The sequence below is a fragment of the Diadema antillarum genome, unplaced genomic scaffold (assembly GCF_040938485.1).
Source record: "Diadema antillarum isolate AM-2024a unplaced genomic scaffold, OU_Dant_1.0 scf00000001, whole genome shotgun sequence".
In the NCBI taxonomy this organism is placed as follows: Eukaryota; Metazoa; Echinodermata; class Echinoidea; order Diadematoida; family Diadematidae; genus Diadema; species Diadema antillarum.
In genome coordinates, this window is record NW_027270890.1 from 883712 (window position 1) to 907300 (window position 23589).

At 37.7% G+C, this 23589-nt stretch overlaps 1 protein-coding gene across 1 annotated transcript in view; it reads left to right on the forward strand.

Moving 5' to 3' along the window:
* Window positions 1–22176, forward strand: part of LOC139716400 (uncharacterized) — a 60345-nt gene extending 38169 nt beyond the window's left edge. The window contains exon 2 of the mRNA XM_071627979.1: window positions 20600–22176. Coding sequence (XP_071484080.1) covers window positions 20600–20997 — 398 coding nt within the window. The 3' untranslated portion in view covers window positions 20998–22176. The remainder of the gene's footprint in view (window positions 1–20599) is intronic.
* The last annotated feature ends 1413 nt before the right edge of the window (window positions 22177–23589 follow it).

Sequence of the window (23589 nt, forward strand, 5' to 3'; positions counted from 1 at the left end):
AATATTCCAAAGTCCAATGGTGAAAAATCAATAAAATATGCTTGATTTGCAAAAAGGTGGAGGGGATGGGGGATAGAGAGAGAGAGAGAGAGAGAGAGAGATAGTTGGGAACAAAATTTCTGCTTACTTGTTACATATAACTGGGCAGGCTCTTCAAAAACTTTGTTCGGGCAAAATGAGGTCAGGAAGTTTGCACTAATCCATCTTGCTGTTAAATGATACACCAATCAGTGAATATCAAAAAGGTCAGGTGCTGCTTCAAACAAGCTCAGGCTGTACAGAAGAGAGAGAGAGAGGGAGAGACAGACTGAGGAAAGGAGAGAAGTGTATGCACACACACTTGTAAGTAGAAATACAAACTGATGTATTAAAGTAATGATTATTATGGAACAACAAGTGAGGCTTTGATGTACAATATACCATGTAGGATGTCGTACTGCTTAGACATTTTTATAAAGTTTTCGAAGGATCATTGGAACAGTATTGCATCTGTGAGCATCAATACATTTTCACTTTGGCAAGGCAGTCATTCATTGGCACGTAACCATTTCTTGCTTCTGCAGTGACTAGAGAAAGAGCTGAGTTCTCTCAGTAAACCTCACTCTTGAGATCATGCAAGAATGGAATGACAAGAGCTTGTGGTCATAAGATCAAAGATCACAAGGTCAAAGTGTGAAGAAATGAGTCATCCATATATTCCAAAAACATTGCAATTTCATTTTGAGGACTTTTATATGAGAGTGTAGATGCCCGAGCTGAGCAACTTTTTATTGGAGTAAAAGACTGAAAGCCAGTTCTCATGATTTGTGATTTTATGTTGAACTCAAGTAAACTTGATGTCTCTAATTCGAGTTGAAATCCTTCATCGCAAATGGTTCAGAAAAGAAGATGTGGTAAAGCCACAAAATATGACTCATCAAGTACAAATCGCATCATTGCCGAAGCGTTCAGTCATGATCGTTCCAGTGAACTGAAATGCACATTTCAATGTCCCCTCCCTTTTGTAAGCAACAAAAGACAAGTGTTTCCTGATATCTAATTATGATATAAGTCACCTTTCTAAATGCACCTTGCTGGGAGAGTTCAACCAGGGTTTGTCTCATGTGAGGAGAGAAGCTATTTGATTCTTTGGACAAGGAACTAGTGATAGTCTCCAAAACATATAATTACCAGTTGAGAACAAAAAAGTTGTTGACTTTGTAGAAATGATGTGAAATCAGTTTGTTTTTACCTATCTCTGAAAAGGGCTGTTCATATTATTGTACAGAAACAGTCAAAACAATACAAAGAAGCACTATTTTATTTGCATGGGTTGAGAGCCAGTAGAAATGTAGCATGCAGAAACAACAATATTTAAGCTGTGGTCTAATTTGAGTAGCTTCTTACATTGAATTACAATTGAATTCAAATGTTGGCCAGTATAGACTAAGCTTTTCTTTGCCTTCTATTCTGTCATAAGATCAATGTGTTATCATCCCCTATGAGCATTCTTCCTGGCCCATCATAGTTATCATTGCCTCCCCCCCCCCCCCCAAAAAAAAAAAAAAAAAAAAAAAAATTGGATTTGACCACATCAGTAGAGTGATCCATTAGTCACAGAGCCAAAAGTCTTTTTGATTTTATTTTTTTGTTATGATAGTAAACATCATGCTGATAACAAGATTTATGATAGGTCAAATTGTTACCACATGACATTCATTGATTTATGATATAGCATGATCTTGTAATATACTTTTTCATTCTTTGCACAGGAAATCCCATGTTTCACAAATAGGAATGAGTCATCTTGTTTACGTTTGTGTACTATTATGTAGACATGGCATAAACACACAGCTCCAGGTGAACAGTAGCCTAGTGTTGTGTAGACTTATGTATAAACTGCATTTTTTTCGATTTTTTTCATCTTTGTGCTTCGCTGAGCATAGAGACAGTATAATAGGGCAGTGTAACCATAGTCAGTAACATAGGAATACTGCTCAACTGAATGCATGCAGGATGTGAAATCCTGCTTAGTCCTAACAGTGGACCTTAGGGGATGGAAAGTGGTCCATTTAGATTTGGATGTTATGTGTACGTGTAAGTACATGTATACTTTTAATTGGAACATATTAAGCTTCTTTCTTCATGATCGTTGCAGTATGATGGTGCCACATAAGTCAACAACAGAGTTATAGAGCACCCTAGTTTGTACAATAGGATTTATTTTGTTTGTGCAGAATGTAATAAAATTATGGTCCTAGCCTAGAGCAGTATCTAGCCTAGGTAAGTTATACATTACTTACAGTTCTATGTAAAATGGTACATGCTCTTTCATGCGCTATTCTAGCCACATTCATTATAGCCCTCATGCAATTCTGCATTGTGACAAAACTGCACTTGGCCTAATTTTGCATTGTCATTCGCATAATGTAGTGTAGGGCATTCATGATCATAAACTAGCTGTATAATATCGCAAAACCACAATAGCCATGGTCACATGGCAAAAGATTGTAAAGTTTGCTTGTCTGTCCACACTGGCAACCAAACTTCATGATCTTTAGGTTCTCAAAGTTTGGGTGACTGGTGTACATGCGCAAGAATGAAGAACGCGCCATCTGACAATTGGTGATTATAATGTAACAATGCACACATGTACATCACAATGACAGCACGTTTTGGAGACACCGCTCGCAGACAGCTTGTGGACTTGTAACATGACAAACTTTTCAAAGTTTCAGTTGCTAGCATTCACACTGACCAAAGATCGAGAAAATTGGCTGGGGTCTGGGAAATATCCCAAGATTGAGTAGGAAGCTTGGCGAGAAATTTCACAAGCAGTTTCTTGAAAAGTTTTGTGAGAAGTCTGCGATCACACCGGCAAAGCTCTGATGTCTTAAAGATCGAGATCCTAAACTTCACAATCTTTTGCCAGTGTGACTGCGGCTAATGTCTTGAGAGAAGAAACTCTGATAGCCATATCCTCCCATTAACTCAGCAGCACAAACAGGTGGTTTTTTGCACACATGTTACAGCACATCTATTTCAGAGTATGCAATATTAGTTGTTTTTTTATCATCATGGTTAGTTGTGAATTACGAATATTTCACAAACTTTTTATTCATGTGCCTTGTGATATCCCTTGCCCTTAAATGTGTATATGTTGACATGAACTTTGTCTGAAAAACAAGTAAAAAAATGGAAAATTCTAGTAAATCTGAATATCTATTGTAAACATATTTTGTTTAAAGCCAAAACTACTTCTCGTATGCCAACAAAACTGTCAATTATTGCTCTAAAATGTACGCGTATGCATAGAAAATGTGTGAAATAATGCTGTAGTAGCATAATTTTATTTTGGTACCAATGAAAATGTGAAATATTAGCAAAAAAAAAAAGGTTTGCAGTAGGGGCAAGTATTTCTAGATGTGAGAGCGCTAGTCCCGATTATTGATGCTCTCTTTTGTCAAAGCACATGGGTAACACCTGTAGTTGAACGCATAACTTCTCGGCAGTGCCGCGCATAACTTCAAAGGAGAGCAGTAGTTGTCTCTCCTTCTCTAGCACCTCTCTGGTTACAGTGAATGGCATGCAGCTTGTTGGAAATTATGATTGCAGGGCATAATTAGTCATTATGTTACGTGCTACCTTCCCACAATGCTGAACACAGGGTTACTGGGGAGGGTTCTGGAGGAATAAAAGATTTCTGCACTTTTGATCTCAAAACACTACAAAACAACTCATCATCCTGGCAAATCGCATCAGCCAGGTAAATTTCTTGGTGGGCCTTTTCAGTGTATTGGAAGTAAATTCCAAGTGATTGAAGATGTATTTTGAGCCCTCCAAAAACTATGTCTTGGCTTTAAGATGGCGGGAATGTTGAGCAGCTGCTCATGCCCCTTTTAAATAGACTGTTTCTGTAATGTATTCAAATTTTATGCATGCTTTGTTCACAAAAGTGACCCTGAACAACTATAAAGTTTTCCAGAGGCCTGCCCTACCTAGCAACAACAAAGTGAATTCCTGCTTATGGAACTTAATGGAGCTTCATTACTAGGTTGGGGAAAAAGAAGCATCCCTGAATTGTAATACATTACAGAAGCAGTCTTTTAAGACCCCGTTTACAGTGCGGGGCTGGGCCGAGCCGCGGCCGAGCCCAGCCTCAATTGCGGGGCCAAGCCCCGTAATTTTGTCCGTTTACACTGCCGGGCTCAGCCTCGCTTTTGTTTGAAACCTTTCGATATTTTGTCATAGTGGCGCTCTGCTTGTAAACAAACGCAATTTGGTATAGTCTTGTTTTCCGACCCTTTGCCAACTGGATTCCGTGGTGACGGAGTCGCCGTTCGGGCAAAGGCCTTTGCAGGACAAAACCACCTTAAACTATACCAGTTTTCGACGTTGAGGGGGTAATAGACGAAATAGTACAGGCAGAGGGTTTGGAAGCCAGACTAAAATTGGCTGCGCATTTGGCCCAGTTTGCGTTTACAATGAGAAAAGGCTGTGGCTCGGCCGCGGCCGAGACCACCTCCAAAGCGTGGCCAAATGCGCGGCCAATTTTGGCCCTGCATTTGGCATTTTGCACGTTTACACTGAAATGAAGTCGGGCTTGGCCGCGGGCTTGGCCGTGGCCTCGCCTCACACTGTAAACGGGGTCTTAGTCCTATGACAGACAACATTAGTTCGTTCAGATGATGATCCTTACCTCGAAGTTAGCCACCTCAAGGGAGGATCACCATCTGAACGTAACTATAGTTAGAATATGTTAAAGAGGCAAATTCCAAAATTGTATTCAACTTTGTGCATTTAACTCATCTGTAAGCTTCGTTACCCAGCTGGACCCCAAAATTTGTGTAGAGAGGGGTTCAACTAATGTTTTATTGATTATCTCTTTATTTGCCATGGTGGAAACCCCCTGTGTGCCACGTTATTCTGAGACACGAAGGTAGTCATGCTTTGAGAAAGAATTTTGTTTTTCCAATCTATATAACTTCTACAAATTTCTGTTTAGCTGGACATAATAGTGAGCAAAGTTGAAGAGGAATGCCAAGCTTTATAACTTTGATGTAAATTGTATAACAAATCTATTTCTATGTTTTAATGATCAGTTGCTACATTACTGTGAAGGCATGACTTTTGCACATGAAACTGTGAGAAAAACTTAGAATTTATGTTGGGAACACCACCTGATAGTCAATCACCACATAGAATGCAAGCTGTGTGTACAAGGAACAAAAGCGCGAGAAAAGCTTTCATTGTACCTCGGGATTAGGCGATTTATCGATCGGTTTAAGGGGATTAGTGGGTTTGAGCGGAATATGCGAAGTTGGCATGCCGTTGACTGAGTGGGACGTGCGAACATGGCACATAAAGAGTTATACATTGCCCATAGATGCACATGGAATGAATTCCAAGGATAGGAATAGAAGTTGTAGGAGGCAGCCAAACAGGACTCTAGTAGTTCATACTGTCTATTGCTTTTTGGCAGAAAAAGTGCATAAATTTGTATAAATTATATGTCCACACCATCATTCATCTGAAACTGATGAGGATGGATATTCTCTTGATTCATACTATGAAGGAATAAACATGCAGATGATAATGAAGTAGCTGTACAAAATGAGACAGATTTGTTATGGTGGTTATCACATATCACATAAGTGGCATGCTCACCTTGTAAATAGCAAAACAAGTGACACGCTTTCCTTGTAAATAACAAAACAGGTGTTCTAACACCTGTGTTGACTGCCATTTATTTCTGTTTTATTTTTACTTGTTGGTGGAATTATTTCACAAGAGATTGGGGGGGGGGGGGAGGAGGGGAGTCAGGCACCCTAATTTTGCATTTTGTAAATTGATTCTTTGGGTACAAAATCCTTGTTGTTTGAGGACCACTGAAAATTAGCAGGAATAGACATTCAAAGAAGACACAATGATAACAATTCCAGATTATGGTGTTCTGATAATGATTATAATCATATTAATCATGATGACAATTATGAAGATAATAGTTAAAAGATATACTATTGACATTTTTTGCATAATTATCATCTTTATAACCTATTTGCAGTAATTATCTTTGTGTCAGAAACGCTCTTAGAAAGTTTCCTTTCCTGCGAAGACATGACAGGCATGTTGATCGACCCTTTTGTTATAGTGCATTCCTCTGAGGGTTTACAGTGTTTGTATTATGGCCAGTGGGAGTAGTACACAGGCATTATGAAACGGTCACACCACCACCTCCCCTGTACCATGCGGGACCCTGTTAGCTATCATTATCTGGATCAAGATTTGACTCATTTACCAAACACATTGATCTGTTTGTTGTGTCATCAACCTGCAGTCATTAACTCTTTGCCATAGGACTGATGAGGCAGATTTGGGCCAGTCTTGTCTGATACTCTGATCTCTCCTCCAGATAATTTTTTTCTCTCTCGCCTATCGGCAGAAGCCCCGTCTGTAAGAAGCTCGGCCAATATTCAACCCATCTACATCTAAAGATTGCATTTGACAACTAAAATGAGACAGGAAATGAGAGGGGAAAAACTTTTCCAGATGAGTTAGTATCAAGCAGTGAGAGATTATTACCAGAAAAAAAAATCTGATATTATGCTTCTATAGTTTTCACACTCTTTTTACACTAAAGGTGTCTTCCTGCTATTTTTCTCCAAAATAATACCACATCAGGTCAATACTGCAATAGCTTCATGGAGTCCGTCTCTATTATATAACATGACATATCAATTGAATTAAGCCCATTTCATTTTGTATTCTCCTCCTTTAAAGGGATAGTGCAGCTTTCAAAATGGATATACATTTTGTTGTACTACTCTGTAATGATATTGTACTCTGTATATTTTCAGCATATGATACAAGCAGAAGTATGCTCTAAACTGTCATTTAGGGTGTATTTGTTCATTCAAAATGGAGGTGAAATAAATTCATGTGCACGATGGTAGCAAGAGACTGAGGTATGCCGTTGGTCTATCTGAACTGAAGTCTGATAGTCGTCAAATGTAAGCTTAGCATGTGCAGCAGCTACATGTTGTCATTGTTATTTCAGTAATCAAACTAAAAAGGTTCCATGGTCATGAACTCCCAGTGCCCAGTGTTGAAAGAGTTAAAACTGTCCCATGCTTTTTTTTTTTTACCTTGTCACATGATCATGAGTGGAGGTTATCAGATTGAGAGTTTTTAGTACACATGTTTATCTTATGAAGATGTAGATGTGTTTTGTTGCAAATATCACAAGTCACTTTAATAGAACAGAAGCTTACATTCTTCTCCTGTTGTAAGGACTCAAGAAAATCAAAGAGGTGTAAATGTACCTTAGAAGTCAGTCATTAGCAGGAATGTCATTGAAGTAGTTCAGTATTCTTATCGTGGAGTGACTGAAACAATCATGTTGCAAGGCCAAGTAGTAAAAACAGTGGAATATGCACATTGAGAATGATTGTGTTCTCCCTACTGGTTCGGGGATTGATGGGCTCTTTAATTCGTAATATTTCATATTACCATTAGATAGTACAAAATCAAACTCATACTTAGTAAAGGCTGAAGAAGTTCATAAGATGGTCTAACAGTGCAGTGTTTAAAGTCAACTAACAGTAAAGATATGAATAATGAACATTATAACTTATATTTATAGGTAACATGATTTGCAGTCTGTTTCAAACTGCTCTCATTTGTACATACAATCATGTAATCACAGTTTGGATGTAAGAAAAGGGATATACCAGGGATACAGACAGGACATTGATGTTGCTAACTTTGGAGAAAATGTATCACATTTTGCATGAATTTGAGCATATTGGTCATTACACTATGGGAAGAATGAATCCCCCTGTCTAGTTCACTGTACTCTCATACGATTTCCTGGATCATATCACAATTAATATGTTCAGGATTACACACAACAATGTGAAGAAAAAAACAAGTAACAACATGTCTGCAACTACCATAAGGCCCAAAAAAAAAATTGTTGCATTGGCGTAACATGAGATTTTCAAATAGGGTCGGTCTGGCGGATTTTTTTTTTTTTTTTTTTTTTTTTTTTTGCTACCTGCATTTTACGTGTAAAACTCGTGCTCAGCTCAGTAAGCAGTTACAACTGCTGCACCGAATGTGCTGTGTTCATCTATTCTACAAATCATTTATGAGGCCGATATTTCTGGAATTATACCCCTTCACAGAATTTAAAGATGTTGAAATCCCTATCCTGAATGTTTTCACTTCATATTTTACTATTTTGACTTAGATATGATAGATGCAAATTGACCCATATGTACGATCTTTTCATCGCACACGGCGATCTCTATTACAGTCCCACATATACAGATTCGTGTAAGTTCTCCACACAAGAAACCTATGGCAAAACTGTGCACAATACATCGCAGTCTGAATGCTACGTATACACTGAATAAATCTTGTTAGAGTACGTGTCCGTGTTGGAAACAGATGACGTACTGATCAAGGAAGGCTTATGCGAGGCGCTAGATCTCTCCCTCGTACATCCGATATCCCCAGAGCCGTTTCCACTTCCGGGTTTGTGCAATCGCGATTGCAATCAACAAGATATTTGATATCGATAGCAAAAAAAAAATAATAAAAAACATGGGGTCGGCGGAATTTTTAGGGTCGGGCGGGTTACGCCAATGCAACAATTTTTTTTTTTTGGCCTAACAGAAAATCTTGTCACATGGTGAGTAGCTTGTGAAACCATGATGTGAATTTTGAAGTGGTTTCACCCCGGCCTGACCTTGATTGCACTTTGGACTGCGCAGGGATCATATACACGTAGACATAAAACAGTACATTAACGTCACCAGGTAAACAATAACAAAAAGAGATATCATTTATCCAAAGGTAATTTGATAAAGTAGCACATGTCTTGAACTATTGCCAGGGATGGCATGATGGTACTTGTTAATCTATTACTATTATTATCATTATTTTGTTTTGTTTGCTGTCCTTTTAACCATTGCCAGATGTCACCTGTCAATGGAGTTTTGCTTCACAAGTGTATATAAGCATTTGTATTTACTTCTGCCTTACTAGCAAAGAAGACAAATTCGTACCCTTTATTGCCAGTGTCATAAAGTGTTACCAAGGTGTATCAAAATATAATAATTATTCACATGGATTATATTTTGATTATATGTGTGTGATTTGCTTTGAAGAAGAATTCCAGCAGTTGAGTGAAAATATGATGAGATGATTACGAGAAATGTGATGTACAGTGTTATTAAGGGGTGCTATTCTTGCTGCATGCAATCCTTGTGGCTTTGTGTGTGCTTAGTTTCTTATTAATCTGTGTTCCTATAGATGATTTTCATGGATGGCATATCTTAATCTATGGTCCCTAGGAAGAAAAAAATAGATCATCACATTTTATGACTGAAGTTGAACCTTAACATATGAATGTAAATTCAACACATTATCCCACATGTGAATATACTGATTTGTACCACTGATGTACGGTGAAGATAGACTGGGATTCTAAATATGGCATCAAGCGTCCCCACCACTCGGAACACCTGTCATCAGTTTGGAGAGGAATGCTGGGGAGGAGGGGCATTGGTCTTCACCTGCCATAAGATAAATGCCTCAGGTCTTTGCATAGTGAATAAGAAACGATGGCCATAGTCCCTTCTCAAATAATCAAAATAAACAATCCAAGGCAGATGGGTGCTTGATGATAATTCTGATAAGGGAAAAATCTATTTATAGAAGTATGTAGTACACACTGCAGATGGCATAATATGCAGATAGTATACATACACTGTAGTTCGCATGATTATGTAGCTTGGTACTGACAACTGCCTGATAGAACAATTGAGTAAATGGTGATACCGAATGTGTTATAGGAAATGGAACAACTATGGCATATTAAAACATTCAAATAAGAGTTGGCTAAATGAAAGCAAGATATTATTTCAGAGGGGTGAAGGTTAAGGCGGCAAGTTTCTTCAATTTGTCGCCTCTCTACAAATGAAATTTGTTAAGATCGCAACTGCTGGTCTGTAGATTAACAAACATGTCATAAAAAAAGGAACCAGTGGGACTCGAACTTGTCATCCACTGCTGTCCCCAGCAACCAGGGACAGCCTGGTGGTAATGTCGCTTCATTTCTTCTTAATAAGATACGCAAGTCTCCCTGATTTTGGGTATTATCTGGCCTATGCTGAGATGCATTTAAAACACAAGACTTAGTGTCTCCCTGATTGTTCTTTGGAATCTCCCTAATTTTGATGTTGCAATGTTGGCAGCTTTGCCAATTCAACACCAGTGCAGAACACCATCTTGCATTAGTCACGGCTTAAATCCAAGGACCAGTGTGAATACAGCATTAGTGAATCGACTTGTTTAGTGGAAGGTGGAGCAATGCAAATAGGTTTTTTTTTTTCTAAGAGGGGAGATGATCTTATTGCAGTACCATTATGTCATTAAATAAAATGATGTTAAGTAGTTAATCATCCTCTTAGTCATTCTTGAGACTTCAGTTGCCAGAAAGGGTGCTTTTTTTTCAATAGATGAAGAAACTGATTTCCCCTTACTCTCTGTACATTCTGTCTAGAGTCTTAATTTGATAATGTTTCACACTCATTCAAAAGTAAAACCCTCTGTTGAGAAATAAGATTCAGTTCTAATTGACATATAGGGCTATTTGTCAATCAGTTGCAATAAAAACAACTCAATGCAAAAAATTTAATATGAATAAGATTCAGACTGTGCACTGTGTCAACCCTTCTTCCGGATCCTAACCAATGAATTTACAGCTTTTAAAACATATTCATGGAGTTACTATTCGCTGGGCACTGTATTTTTGATATTTATGCAGACATGTGACAGACCCAAACAACTGATTTAGTCTTCTGCGTCCTCCTTTGTTGTGTGTGAATGTTTCTTCTCCCCCCCCCCCCCCAAAAAAAAAGTTAGTACTGATCGACTTGCTGTTGCAGATTATCTTACTACATTATTGACTCGCAATAATCTGCGCATCGAAACGATGTGCCCAGAGTCTGCTCAAAGTTCAATTTATCTAGCAAGGTTTATACAATGCAATTACTGTGTTTTTAAATGCTGTTTACTTTTTGGGGGTGGGGTTCACGTGTACATCTTTGTGCAGTATCATGATGGAGTATGTTTATGTGCGTATGTGCAGATCTCACATGATGGTTAGTGAATGTATTCCTGCATTTGGAAAAATGATTGAAAGTGATGCGATGGACAATTTTTTGTCACATGACTGTCCAGCTGATTAAAAAATAACGATAACATCAATACACGAATAGACATTCAAAATTATGTATTCATTGTATCATTGTGAAACAAGTATTTTTCAGTCCATACCGTAAGCCCCAGATTGAATTGATGTTGATATTGATGAGGGAAGTTTCAAAAATGAAATGGACACGATTCATGTTAGGTGCTCTGTTACTCGACAAACAAAAGCCAAAAGTAGTACAGAACTGGTTGACAATCTGGATTAAAATCAAAACAACGAATATCTGCTATAGACAGTAGTCTTCAAGCCATTAACTGAAGTACAATGTATGAATATGTGGGACAATGTATGTAAGGTGAGATTCTTTTTCTGGAATGATATTGAGAACATGTCTCAGAGCTGCATGGCTACACATGTGTGATGAAGTACTCCATGAGAGCATGGTGACTTTTAAAAGCTTTTGTAACCACCTCCTAAACATTGCACAAATCAAAACACTTCATGCTTCTCTTATCTATGCTATCTTCATGCTGTGATTTTTTTCCCCTATGCTAAATATCTTTCCACCATCGTTCTTTACAGTTAGCTTTACTTGTTCACTATTGGCAGGTCGTTGTATGCTGAACTCTTGATACAGACATGTAGGCCCTAATATTCATGCCAGCTTATAAAGTTGCAACTGGTGCTAAAGAATATTGTGCATACATGCAGGTGTAAGTGTAGATGAAAAACCTCTTGCAGCATGTGTGAAGCTTTAGTTTCAAGCACCACCATGCCGGGTCTAAACCCTCTCCGACCAGCAGCCAAAAAAGCCATGAACATTGCGTCCAACTATGTTGCCAGTGGTGATGAAAGGGTTAAAAGGCAGGACATCTGATTTAAGGGGTAAGGATTAAGTAAGAACCAAAAGTTGTCAAAGACATATGGTACATTCAGTTATACCTCTCATAAAAGCCAAAGAAAAGGTTTACTTTTCTAGTTCAAGCTATACTGACAATAAAGCAATCCTCCATTTTGCTACCCATAATGCATTTTAAAAAATGCTGTATGCCTATAAATGCCTGCCAGTTTTTGTTGCATGGAATTTTTTTTTTTCCTTGAAGGGAATAAGATTTTTTTTTTTTCATTTACTCTCCTTTCATCTTTCATTTTATTGCTGGCTTGACCTCAAGACTTGGGTTTATCCAAAGAAAAATATAAAGTATGTTTTGATTACGATACTGTTCAAACAGGCATTATTTGTTCAAAAGGCAGAGTATTGATGGGTTTATCATTTATCAATGCTACCAAAGTGTAATTACACACAGCAACGTTTACATGTGGATACATGTTCTGTGCGAGTGAACCTAAGGTATATGGGCTGTGCACTCATAGGACTGTTCATTTTCTTGCCCCATTTATTATCTCCATGCAGGAACTAAGCCGGTCACTGAAATGACTATGCTTTTGGATGAGAAGACACACACATTTTCTGACTTGCTGTAGTGTGTGTGATTGTTATACATTTTTGGTTGTTTAAGTGGCAAAAGCATTCATCACTGGGAATTTAGTAACATATGAATGCAAGAGCATATGTCTAAGAAGGAAAAGGATCATAGTTATTCTACCTAGGAACCTTATTATGGGTTTTTTGTTATCATTTTGACTTTTGTAATTAGCCCTGTATCGTTCGGAGTATTTGTTGCAAGCAAAGTTAACTTCGCCCAAATTCTAGTGTGTTAACAATTTCTTGTGTTTGTTAGTATGAGTCTTTCAATTTGTAACAAATAAAAGGGATGGTCAGTGTATTTTTCTGTCTTGACCCCTCCACCAAAAAAAAAAAAAAAAAAATACCATGTACATGCACACACAAACCCATGTGAAAAGAAGGAGGAGTTATTTTTCTGATGACCGTGTCTTTTGACTTAGGTGTTGAAACAAGAATCACTAGTCTTGTTAGCCCCATTCGCACGCAAGAGTTATCGGTTTTTTGGTTTGCAATGTGAAAAATTGATATTATTTGCCTTACTTGGCTGTAACTGAAGCGCTTTGAATCTCCAGACTATGCATGCCTAAACAATGACCCCAGTGTATGGACCTTGTGTGGCAAGAACTGCATTATGGGATTTTGAAAAATCATTATTTTCTTCATCTTGCTGTTCACACAACGTCATACAAAGCAAATTGCCACAAGAGTTTTAAAAAAAAAAAGAAATCAAGCTGAAACTGATTTTTCACATTGCGATGTGTATTGTCGGAGTTAACAAATTTTTTGTGTGGTGACACAAAAGAATTAATGTTTTTTTGCATCACATTGCAAAAAGTAATTTTCCAAAACCATAAATATCTGGTATATTTAAATGGGGACTGTTGACATATTTTCTGGGATAGTCAGTGTATTTCAATGAGGTTTAGAGTGCGATTTCCAATTGGTTTCTGTGCATAGATGTACACACCAAGTTATCTTGCACCATGGTTGAACTCTTGTAACCACCTGTGTGTGCATAATGTTGATATGAAGTTGGGTGGTGATCCAGAAGAGGTTAGTGGGAGGAAGTCAGAAGTATGCTCTCCCTGGTCAAACTAGCCACATCCATTTATCACAAAGGACAAAATCATTGGTGGTCATCAGAAACTGTTATATATATGCAATTTTCGCTAGGAATGATATTTCGAGATAATCGCATTTGAAGTTTTACCCATTTTACAATCATGATTGCTACATTTTTATGTCTGACATTTCCAATTATTTTTGTAATACGCCAGACTTTAATTCTTTCTCTAACGTGTGATGTTTTGTGTCGAATTGTAAAGTTAGGAATTATGCGAGAAATTGCAAGAGAGCTACATGTATGTTTTTTTTCGGTTTGCTGAGACTGTTGTCATCTACCATGTATATGACAATTTTGTTGACTGCATGCACAAGTACTTGTGGTCACCGAATCATTGTATAGCACTATTATTACACGCAAAGTCAATGCACCTGATATGCAATGGTTGTGTTGACCACGCACACTGTGTTTGCAGTCATACGAACCATCTTATATAGGAGAGGACAGCATATTGTTAGTTTTTTAATGTGCTTCGCCTATGAGGAAACGAACAAAATGAAATGACAAGACTCTATAAAAGTGATGATTACGTAAAGATTACATCAAATTAGAAACTTAAAAATTTCACAATATTTGTAACAGAATGTACTATCAAAAATGACTAAAAATCTCAAAATCAAAAAACTTGACCGGAAATTGGGATATAAGATGGTTCGGATGATGGCCGATGAAATAGCATGTTTTCAGGCGATTTTTTTTTTTTTTCCATTGCTTTCCAGACCTAATTCCTCTCCACAGTTCATGGATATTACTTCTATTTCTCTCAATATGCAATTTTCAGCAACTGGAAGGAAAATTCAGTTATTTTCAGGCATCATCTGCTGGCAGTATAGGATAGTTCCATCTACATCTTTCTCAATTTATTAAACAAACAGCAATGAGGATGACTGTCACTGTTTGCCTTCAAAAAATCATCATCAATTGATCGATGTCTAGGAGAGATTTATCTGTTTCTTCTAGAATATCATATTCCTGTTATATAATTGGAAGAATCCTCATGCATGCCAATTGTCATCATTCTTCCGTTTTTTTTTTTTCTTTTCTTTTTAGATGTCACTGCCCTAAAGTGGTAGTGTTATATAATAGACATTTTTAAGTACTTTCTATATTTGTGAATTGATGGAGTTTATGAAGAAAATTTGGTATTTTTTTTCCAAGTGACATTATCAGTCAGGAGACTGTTGAAAATGGTGCTCCTTGGCCTTCTTGTCATTATTGCTTGTCTAGTACTCTTTGAGTAGAATTGTTTTGTTCCATTCTCATAAGTATGGAAAGAATTTATCTGTTGCTTTCTTGAGTTATTCATCATACTTGAGGTGGAAAGAACTTACTTTGAGAGAGACTGTCTGCATTGATTTCTCAATGACTGATAATGCAGTAAATACCAATCCCAACAAAGTAAGTGATTTGATGGGCTAGCCACAGATAAGCAAAATAAAAATCCCACAGAATTGCTGTCTTCCAACCATGATCTCTAATTACTAATTCCAAAGGTGTTAGTAAGTAGGGTAGACACATGAGAGTATTAAAGATTACCTTCTGTTTTGAGCAAAATACCATCTTTAAATTGTATTTCTTAATCAGAGTTTGTCTTGCAGAGGTTTCCAGCAAAACGTACATCATGACTTTCCCACTATACAGCAGTGACATCATCTTCTAGATTACCTGTCTAAAAAGAAAAGAAGAGAAAAAGTGAAAAGCTCTGCAGTGATCAATGTGGGCAGTTTTCCTAGCCTACAAAGTAGGCTCTGAGAGTGCTGAGGAAAAATTCTTTTGTTGCATGGAGCCAAACCACCAGTAGTTTGGTCATGTTCAGCCCTCTCAATGCCAAGCTTACAGTGCCAGGTATCATTCCTACTTCTAGCACACTGGAGTACGTTCAATGAAGAAAATGTTGTTGACCTTTGTGGAAAGGGGTAAACTGAAATTTAATCAACCCTTACTTATGACTCAGACCTGCAAGGAAAATATTCTAGGAATCCTGTGCGACTCCAAGGAAACAGCACCTTTTTTTTTTCTTTTCCTATCATTTTTTTTTCTCCATTCACATATGTTTTCATTTCCATGTCAAAAAGCCTCTGACCTCTTTTTCTTTTCTTCATGGGACATGCTTCAACTTGACTGCAAAAACACAAAGTGGTCAATATATAAAAGACATAGAATGCAATCATTTAATGTAATATGAAACAACAAAATAAACCATAATAATCATGTGAAGATTGGTGGGTATGAATAATTGCTTCAAATGCCATATACTGTAAATAGGAAGTAAGAAAGAAAAACAAAAGTGAAATAATGTCATGAAACACTGAATTGAGTATAGACCATGATGATTATGGAAAAACTAAGTTCTGTAAGTTTAACATTTTCAATATTGAATTGCAGCATGAACATGATTTTCTATGACACCACATATTCACAAAATGATTAAATCAAATATAGGAATATACCTTGTCCCTTCAATGGATAGATGAAATTTGGCTGTGAGGGAAAAAAACAGTTTGGCCAAATTTGAATAGAAAATAGACAATTTGTCAGTGATCTGGCAACCCTGGTCACAGCAGCAAGTTGAAATTTGTGTCATTTTTAAGCACTGAGAGACAAGTTATTCTCCTGTATTCTGGATGGGAGAAAAAAACCAACAACAACCCAACAACAAAGAAATACACATAAATACAAATACCCAACACATATCCTTTCTCAGGTGTTGGCCTAACATGTATTTCTGGTGCCCAAGGGCCACTGGGCCATCATTTATGTTGAGCCTTGGTGTGTGTGTATGTGTGTGTATGTATATATATATATATACACACACACATGCACACACACACGCACACACACACACACTTACATTTAAGCATTTGTGTAACTTTCATACAATTATAGATATAAGCATACGCAATAATTTTCATTTAAATTGAGTTGCCCTTGAGTTAAATGCTGTAGAATGTCCAAAATGCCATCAGCATATGGACTGTAGCATGGCACATCACCTTGAAAAAATTAAGCAGAGAGATCCTGTAGAAATAGTATGTGTGGAAAAAAAAATTGTATTCCTTCGGAGCACAAGAAAGAAAGTACAACACATATTGATTCCTATGTACTCCAAAGCAAAAGCAAGCTTTTTTCAGGCTCAGGGGGAAAAAAGACATGAAGAAGGAGGAGAGAGGAGAAAAAGGGTCATTTGCAGATATGATACTATCAGTTTATTACACTCCCCTCTCCAATTTTCTCTCTTGTCCCCCCCCCCCCCCCCATTTCTCTCGCTCTCTCTTTCTTTCATTCTCTTTTTTTCTCTCTCCCCCTTTAGCCAGTGCCTGGCCTTGTACAGGTGTCTTTCTTTCCCAGCAGCTTAAAGCGTTGAATAAAAAAGACATAGAATGAGAGCAGAGGGAAAGAAAATAAAAAAGTCAGTTGGTTTGTCACCCGTGGCTGCGTGTGAATGGAGAACGCATTGGCAGGGAAGAAAAGAAGCGAGCAGAATAAGTCAAGCAAGCCCCCCCATTGAATTGTAGCCTCACAAATCTCAGCTTCTCTTCTTTCCCCACTCTTTTTTTTTATGCTCCTTTCAGGGTGAAATTGTTCATCTTTTATCACCACTTGAAATCTCCCCTTCTAGTTCTCTCCCTCTCTCTTTCTTTTTTCTTTTTTTTTTCTTTGCTGAAACTTCTGTTGTTACAACTGGTTGCTCTAGTAGACCAAAGACACAGCCCAATACGCTCAGAGAAATCTACTGCCCATGTCCCTGCTGTCCATGTGCTGTCAGATTACAATGCGTTAAAGTGTGACTAAAAGTGTGACTACAGTCCTTTAGTAAATATCAGACATTTCTGTCACAATAGCCATTTGCGTTCTTGTTGTCCTGTGCAATATGTTTTGATGTTATTTTGTGTATTGGGAAAACAACAGTTGAATATAAGGAATCTGACATTAATGACAAGATCTGATGAGGGCTTGAATCTCTAGAAGTGTTCTTAGTAGTAACTCTTGTAATGCCTAACTGCAGAAACTGATAGGAAAGAAGCAACTGAGCACACAGATGCAAGAACGTATGCAATCAGTTATATTGAGAACATGAATGCATGAGAGTGTAATGCATGTGCAAGAGGAGACCCCCCACATAGTCAAAGGAATGCTTCATGCAGTGTCCCCTTTGTGAAAGGTGGTTCACTTCTCAAAGGTGTGCTATAGACAACTATTTCTTTACTCATGTTTCTCGAATGACTGCTTTGTCATTGGAAAAAAAAATTGTTGGGCTGCTTGAGCCAGGGAATTTGCTCTTGCGTGATTTTGCATAGATTTTATCAGTTTTTCATTGGGGATGTGTGTTAGTATTAAAGGAGTAAGAGTAATTGACTAACCTGATTCATTTCAGCATATGGCAACTTAAAAATATATTAGAACACTGGCATAAAAAAGAAGGTAACTCCCTTTGTCCCTGTATAAGACTTAGCTATCACCTTCATTGAGAGAGTTTTTTTGGAACAGAGTGACAGTGTAAGCAGTGTAGACACAGAAGCTATATCCCTTTGACAGAAACATTACCCACTTCGTTCATTATGTTGCATATGTGATTGTGCATCACGAAACCAACAAAAAGCCTCACACCCTGATTTTTACTCAAGAACTCAAAATAGGTGAAAAGGGTCAACCCAGTCAATCTTGAGTTTTTCATATTTTCTTAAAAAGCAATTTTTCTTCTACATTGTGCTTAAGTTCGAGATCATAAAAAGAATAGGAAATTGTGTTATTTAGCTCTCTTTTTTTCTAGAATAGTGTGACTAGTTATGTCTTAGAGGCCACTTTCCATTTCTTAGAAATCCTGTACACTTCACTTCCATCTCTAATAACTTTTGAAAGGATAGTGCTACTGCTTTGAAAGTTGGTATCAGTCAAGGAAAGAAAGTGTTAATAGAGCATGCTCAATTTCAGCTTAATCTGATAATCTCTCCATTGTTGTTGCTGTAGTGGTTTACATCCTGTTTTTTGTCCCATTCATTGCACAGCTAGCATGACTTGGTAAGATGAAGCACTTTCATAGACCCTGCACTTCAAAACCTCTTTTCTCAGTATGCAATTTTTGGGTGAGTGTCCTTTTTTCCAATATTTAGATTTTGAAGTTGAATTGAGGTATCATTTTAAAGCTTAAAGTCTGCTTCTTAAGAATCGACCCTTAACTAAAAATCCATGTCTGGCAACTTTTTGTTGGTTTTGTGATGCAGGGCCACATATGTTCCACCTGTGTTCTTCTTGTGTTCTTGTATGTGTTGTTTAGAAGGAGGGATAATCCAGACAGCATAGGAAGTGGTTGACATCAGATTTACAATAATGAATGAAATAGTCTCTGCAACAAGATTAAATATGACAAACTGTATACATGCTATTTTCACTACTCAGAACCACAAACCCCTGTATTGGGATATATTTTGGCATAACCACTTTCATTTTCAAAAATGATAACCAAGTCCTTAGAAATAATAACAAGGATTTCATTTTCTCACCAGAAGAGTTATTTTTCAGCCAGTTCCATATACCTGTGCCAATTGCACAGTCCAACATTTGCCACTTGGCAGTAGGACGTTATGCTGGTGGTTATATCAAGCGCTGTAAGCTTCTACTCATACATGCACTTCAGTTCCCCACCTTGGTCTAAACTCTCATTCTGAGTGTATCAGAGTATGTGTAATATGTGTGTGTGTGTGTAGACATGTGTGGTTGACAGAGAAAAAAAAAGAGATGATCAGAAAAAAAAAATGAATAAAGTGTGTTTGTTATGCATGGTGTAGATGTCGTTCCCATCAAATGATGTTGCAAAACATGTTCAAGTTTGATAGAAGTACTGCCTATGTCTCAGTATAAGCAGAGTCATAGGCATTGTGACTGCATTGTGAACTCTGAATAGGACTATATTGTGGAAGACATGAATGGAGGTTTGTTCCAATGAAGCATTCGCCCTTGCCATGAAACTGCCATGTCTTTTTTATAGCCATTTTGTTTCTGTATGTTGAAGCACATGTGTACTTGTTGCCATGGACATCAATGGATAGGAAAACTGTGCATGGTTTAGTGTAGCTCACAGACAGGGTGTCAAAAGGGGCGATATGCTCAGGCCAATGCCAGCCACTACTCATTATAATGGGGGAAAAAAAAAAAAAAAACTTGTCTTCCAGTCCCCTCCTGATTAAGTTGGGCCAACTGTAGTGAGAATCAAGTCATCAGAGGCACCTGTACAATGCTATATTGCATTTAGGTACATGCCTCCTGAACACCAAATATCACCTGTGTTCTTCCTACATCCATATACCAATCTTTCCAGTCACAAGGCCAGTCACACATTCTGGAAGATCTTCGAGTGTGGATAGCAATGTGCACATTTCAAGCATTTGAATAATACTGTGTATTCAAGTAAACCTTTGCATAATAAAACCACTACGAATAGGGAAAAAAAACCATTATTGTCAACAATTCAAAGATATCTTTATGTTTTTTTTTGTGCTCCTTATGCAATCAAACTGGCAGTTTTATTGCATGAGGAGCAAACCCTAGGGTTTGACAAATGAAATTAAATCCGTTATTAAGAATTCTAGTAATCATAGGAAATTCTGGCTGTCATTATTTGGACAAAACCATCCTAATCAATGATTTCTTGGATGCATCATAGAAACAAAAGTTAAACAGGTTATTGTGTTTTGATTGGGCTCTACTGTGACGTAAAACCATGGATATCTTGTGATTTTGCATGATTTCCCAGCTCATGATTAACTTTGCCTTGTAATTTACACTTCTGTGTTTCTATTTTGCCTTTCAGAGAGGTTGCAAGTCCATTGCGTGGAATTAAGATCCAAGCGCTATATTTCAGATGGATTTTGCACTAGTCCGAGACCAATCACGGAGGTGGTGTGTGCCGGTTCATGCATTCCGGAGTCCTATCATGATTGGTACTATGAGCACGTAAAAGTTTGGAGCAACGATAAGAGGAAAGAGTGGAGGTGTGTTAATGACAACGTGCGGCAAAAGAAAGTCCGCCTTATCTGTGACAATAACCAGGTCAGAACTTACCGCATCAAGACAGTTCGCAGCTGCAAGTGCAAACGATTTGCTCATCAACATAACGAATCGCAGCGGCCGCAACAGAATAGCCAGAGGCAGTCGTCGAGTCGCAGGAATGGGAGGAATAAGCGCAACAAGAAGGACAACAGGCAGTGAACCACATGGCATCTTCCCCCATTCATTTAGCCTCATCTCCTCTCTCCGCTGTGGCCAGATAGCTCTTTCTTCCAAGACCAAGCTGTGGTCATCTAGACTGTTTGAAGAGAGGGAAGTGATGCTTTAATTGTGATGAGCCACCACACTTGTTATTGTCGGGCACAGTACTACTAGTGACCAATAATCCAAAACAATGCAACTCCGACAAAGGAAAAGGAGAATGAAATGTTGGAAAGGAGCAAACTGCAGGAGATTTTGGGCAAGTTACCAACCAATGGCTTTCCGGTGAATCTATATCCCATTGCCTGTTTGTGTGCTCCTGTAAACAGTAATGGCAAGAGCGACTGGTAAAATTTGGGGAATTCCCTTGTAGGATGCTCTGGACGGTGTTGACTGGACAAGCTGTCATTGGTCCAGTGTCCTGAGGTCAGAATGCCCCAAAACAAGATTGATATCTCAAGATGGATATTTTCAAAAAGTTTAATGTAGCTCTGCTCAGGCACACAGACTGGATGCTGTGCAAAATGGTTCCAGGACAGCAAGACACTCTGCCACTCTTAACAGTTTGTGTAGCATCACAGGTGGCTGCTAATCAGATGCAAAGTAGATGTCAAATGCAAGTAGATGTAACTGGTGGTATTCACTGTGAAGTTTTCAGAGTTTTGGAATCATTGTCCCTTCTGAGAGGGGGAACTCCCCCTGGCCGTGTAGACTGTTGCAGACCAACAAGAATATTTACAGTCAGAGGGAGTTTGTACATTTTGCATTAACAACATTTATCACAATGTTACTGTTATCATGCATCAAGCACATGTATGTGGGGTTTTATTGTTGTTGTTACGAAGTATTTGCTTTTGATATCTTCATGCTGCAATTTTTTTTCAACTATATCTACTCAGCAGTCACTTTTTGTGATTGTTGGGAAGTTGTTGACAGGTGTTTTTTTTTATTTCGTATCCATTTTTTGTTTTGTCTATCAATTTTGCAATTGTGAGAAAAAATGCTACAAGACACTGCCTGAAGAAACGAGTTGAGAGCTGCATGCATAAGGGATTGGAACATTAACTAGTATTTCCAAGATCCTGATTGCTGCCAGTAGGAGTGTTTCTGTGAGGTGAACTGCCATATAGTTTTGGGAAAATGTAAGTAGTGGTGAACAATTGAGTATGTACTACATTTGCAGAGAAGATTGTACAAGAAATGCATTGGCACAAGAAAGTGCACTGTTGAATTTTAGCTCTTTTTATTACTATTAATAACTCTAACATGCTGTGCAAGGTGTTCCAGTCTTCCATTGATGTGATCAATTGCCTTGTTTATGTAATGAGTACTTGTATGTTAATCCCAACAGTGATCACATTTTGTATTTTTCATACAAATGTATTTTTCATATAAATGCATTTTTTTATTTTATGCATAATTTTCCAATATCAAACCGTAGTTACCTTGATGTTGAAAGAAGGAGTAGTTTTGATGCCTTCAGGTAACATTTGTGTTTGCAGTTCACCTATTCAAGCAGAATTTCTGATCCAGAGAAATTTCCTTTTCCATTATGGTTCAAAAAGTCTGCAGACAAAAGCTGTAAAATTCCCTATTGTTTTTGCTTTTTTTTTCTACATTATTTGGTCTGCAAACATCAGTTGTTGTACATGACAATCTCCATATTGCTAGCAGTATCTGTATAATTTTAGCCATTCATGTGATGTAAACAAAAAGTGTGTTGTAAATTTTTGTTCAAGCAAAGATATTTATTTTCATTTGTACAGAACTTACCATAATCATGTTCATTTTTTGATGATGTGCCCAGACTTGTTGTAAATACATATATGCTTCCATTTTCAAGATTTATTGGTCCATGTACATGTTTATAGACATAGTTATGAAAACAATTTCTTTTACCATGTTTTCTATGCCTCCGCTACGAAGTGCCACCAGAGACATTGTTTTCGGGTTGTCCGTCCGTCTGTCTGTCCGTCAATTTGTCCATAATCAATTTTGTGGACAGCCTGACATAAAAACCATTTGAGGCATCCTAATGAAAGTTTGCATATGTACATGTATGTATGAGTGGAAGAGGTTGTGCCTATCAACTTCTGGGTGCACATGCTTACAGTCAAAGGTCATGGTCAAACTCTTAAAATTTCACTATTTCCCCCATATTTATGCAATGCCTGATTAGTGTACTAATGTATTACCAAATAAAGATTCTTTAGGGAAAGTTTTTGGCCTTGACGTCAAAGCTCAAAGGTCAAGTGAAATGCTAAAATTTACTTTTTTTCTCCATATCTCGCAAATGGCTCAAAGTATATTCATGAAACTTTGTACATATTGTATGCATGTCCTGCTGATAGTAATCCTGTTGGGAATCTTTGTGTCATGAGGTTATACTTGTAGGTGAGGGGTCAAAAGTCAGGTAAAATGCTAAAGTTCTACCAATTAAAGCTGAAATTGCACTTTTTCTCTGCACTTTGGAAATTACTCAATGCATATACTTAACAGAGCTAGGTGTATGCATTACTGCACAATGGTCCTGTAGGGAAGATTTTTGCCATGGGGTCATAGGTCAACTAAAAATGTAAGAATGTCATAATT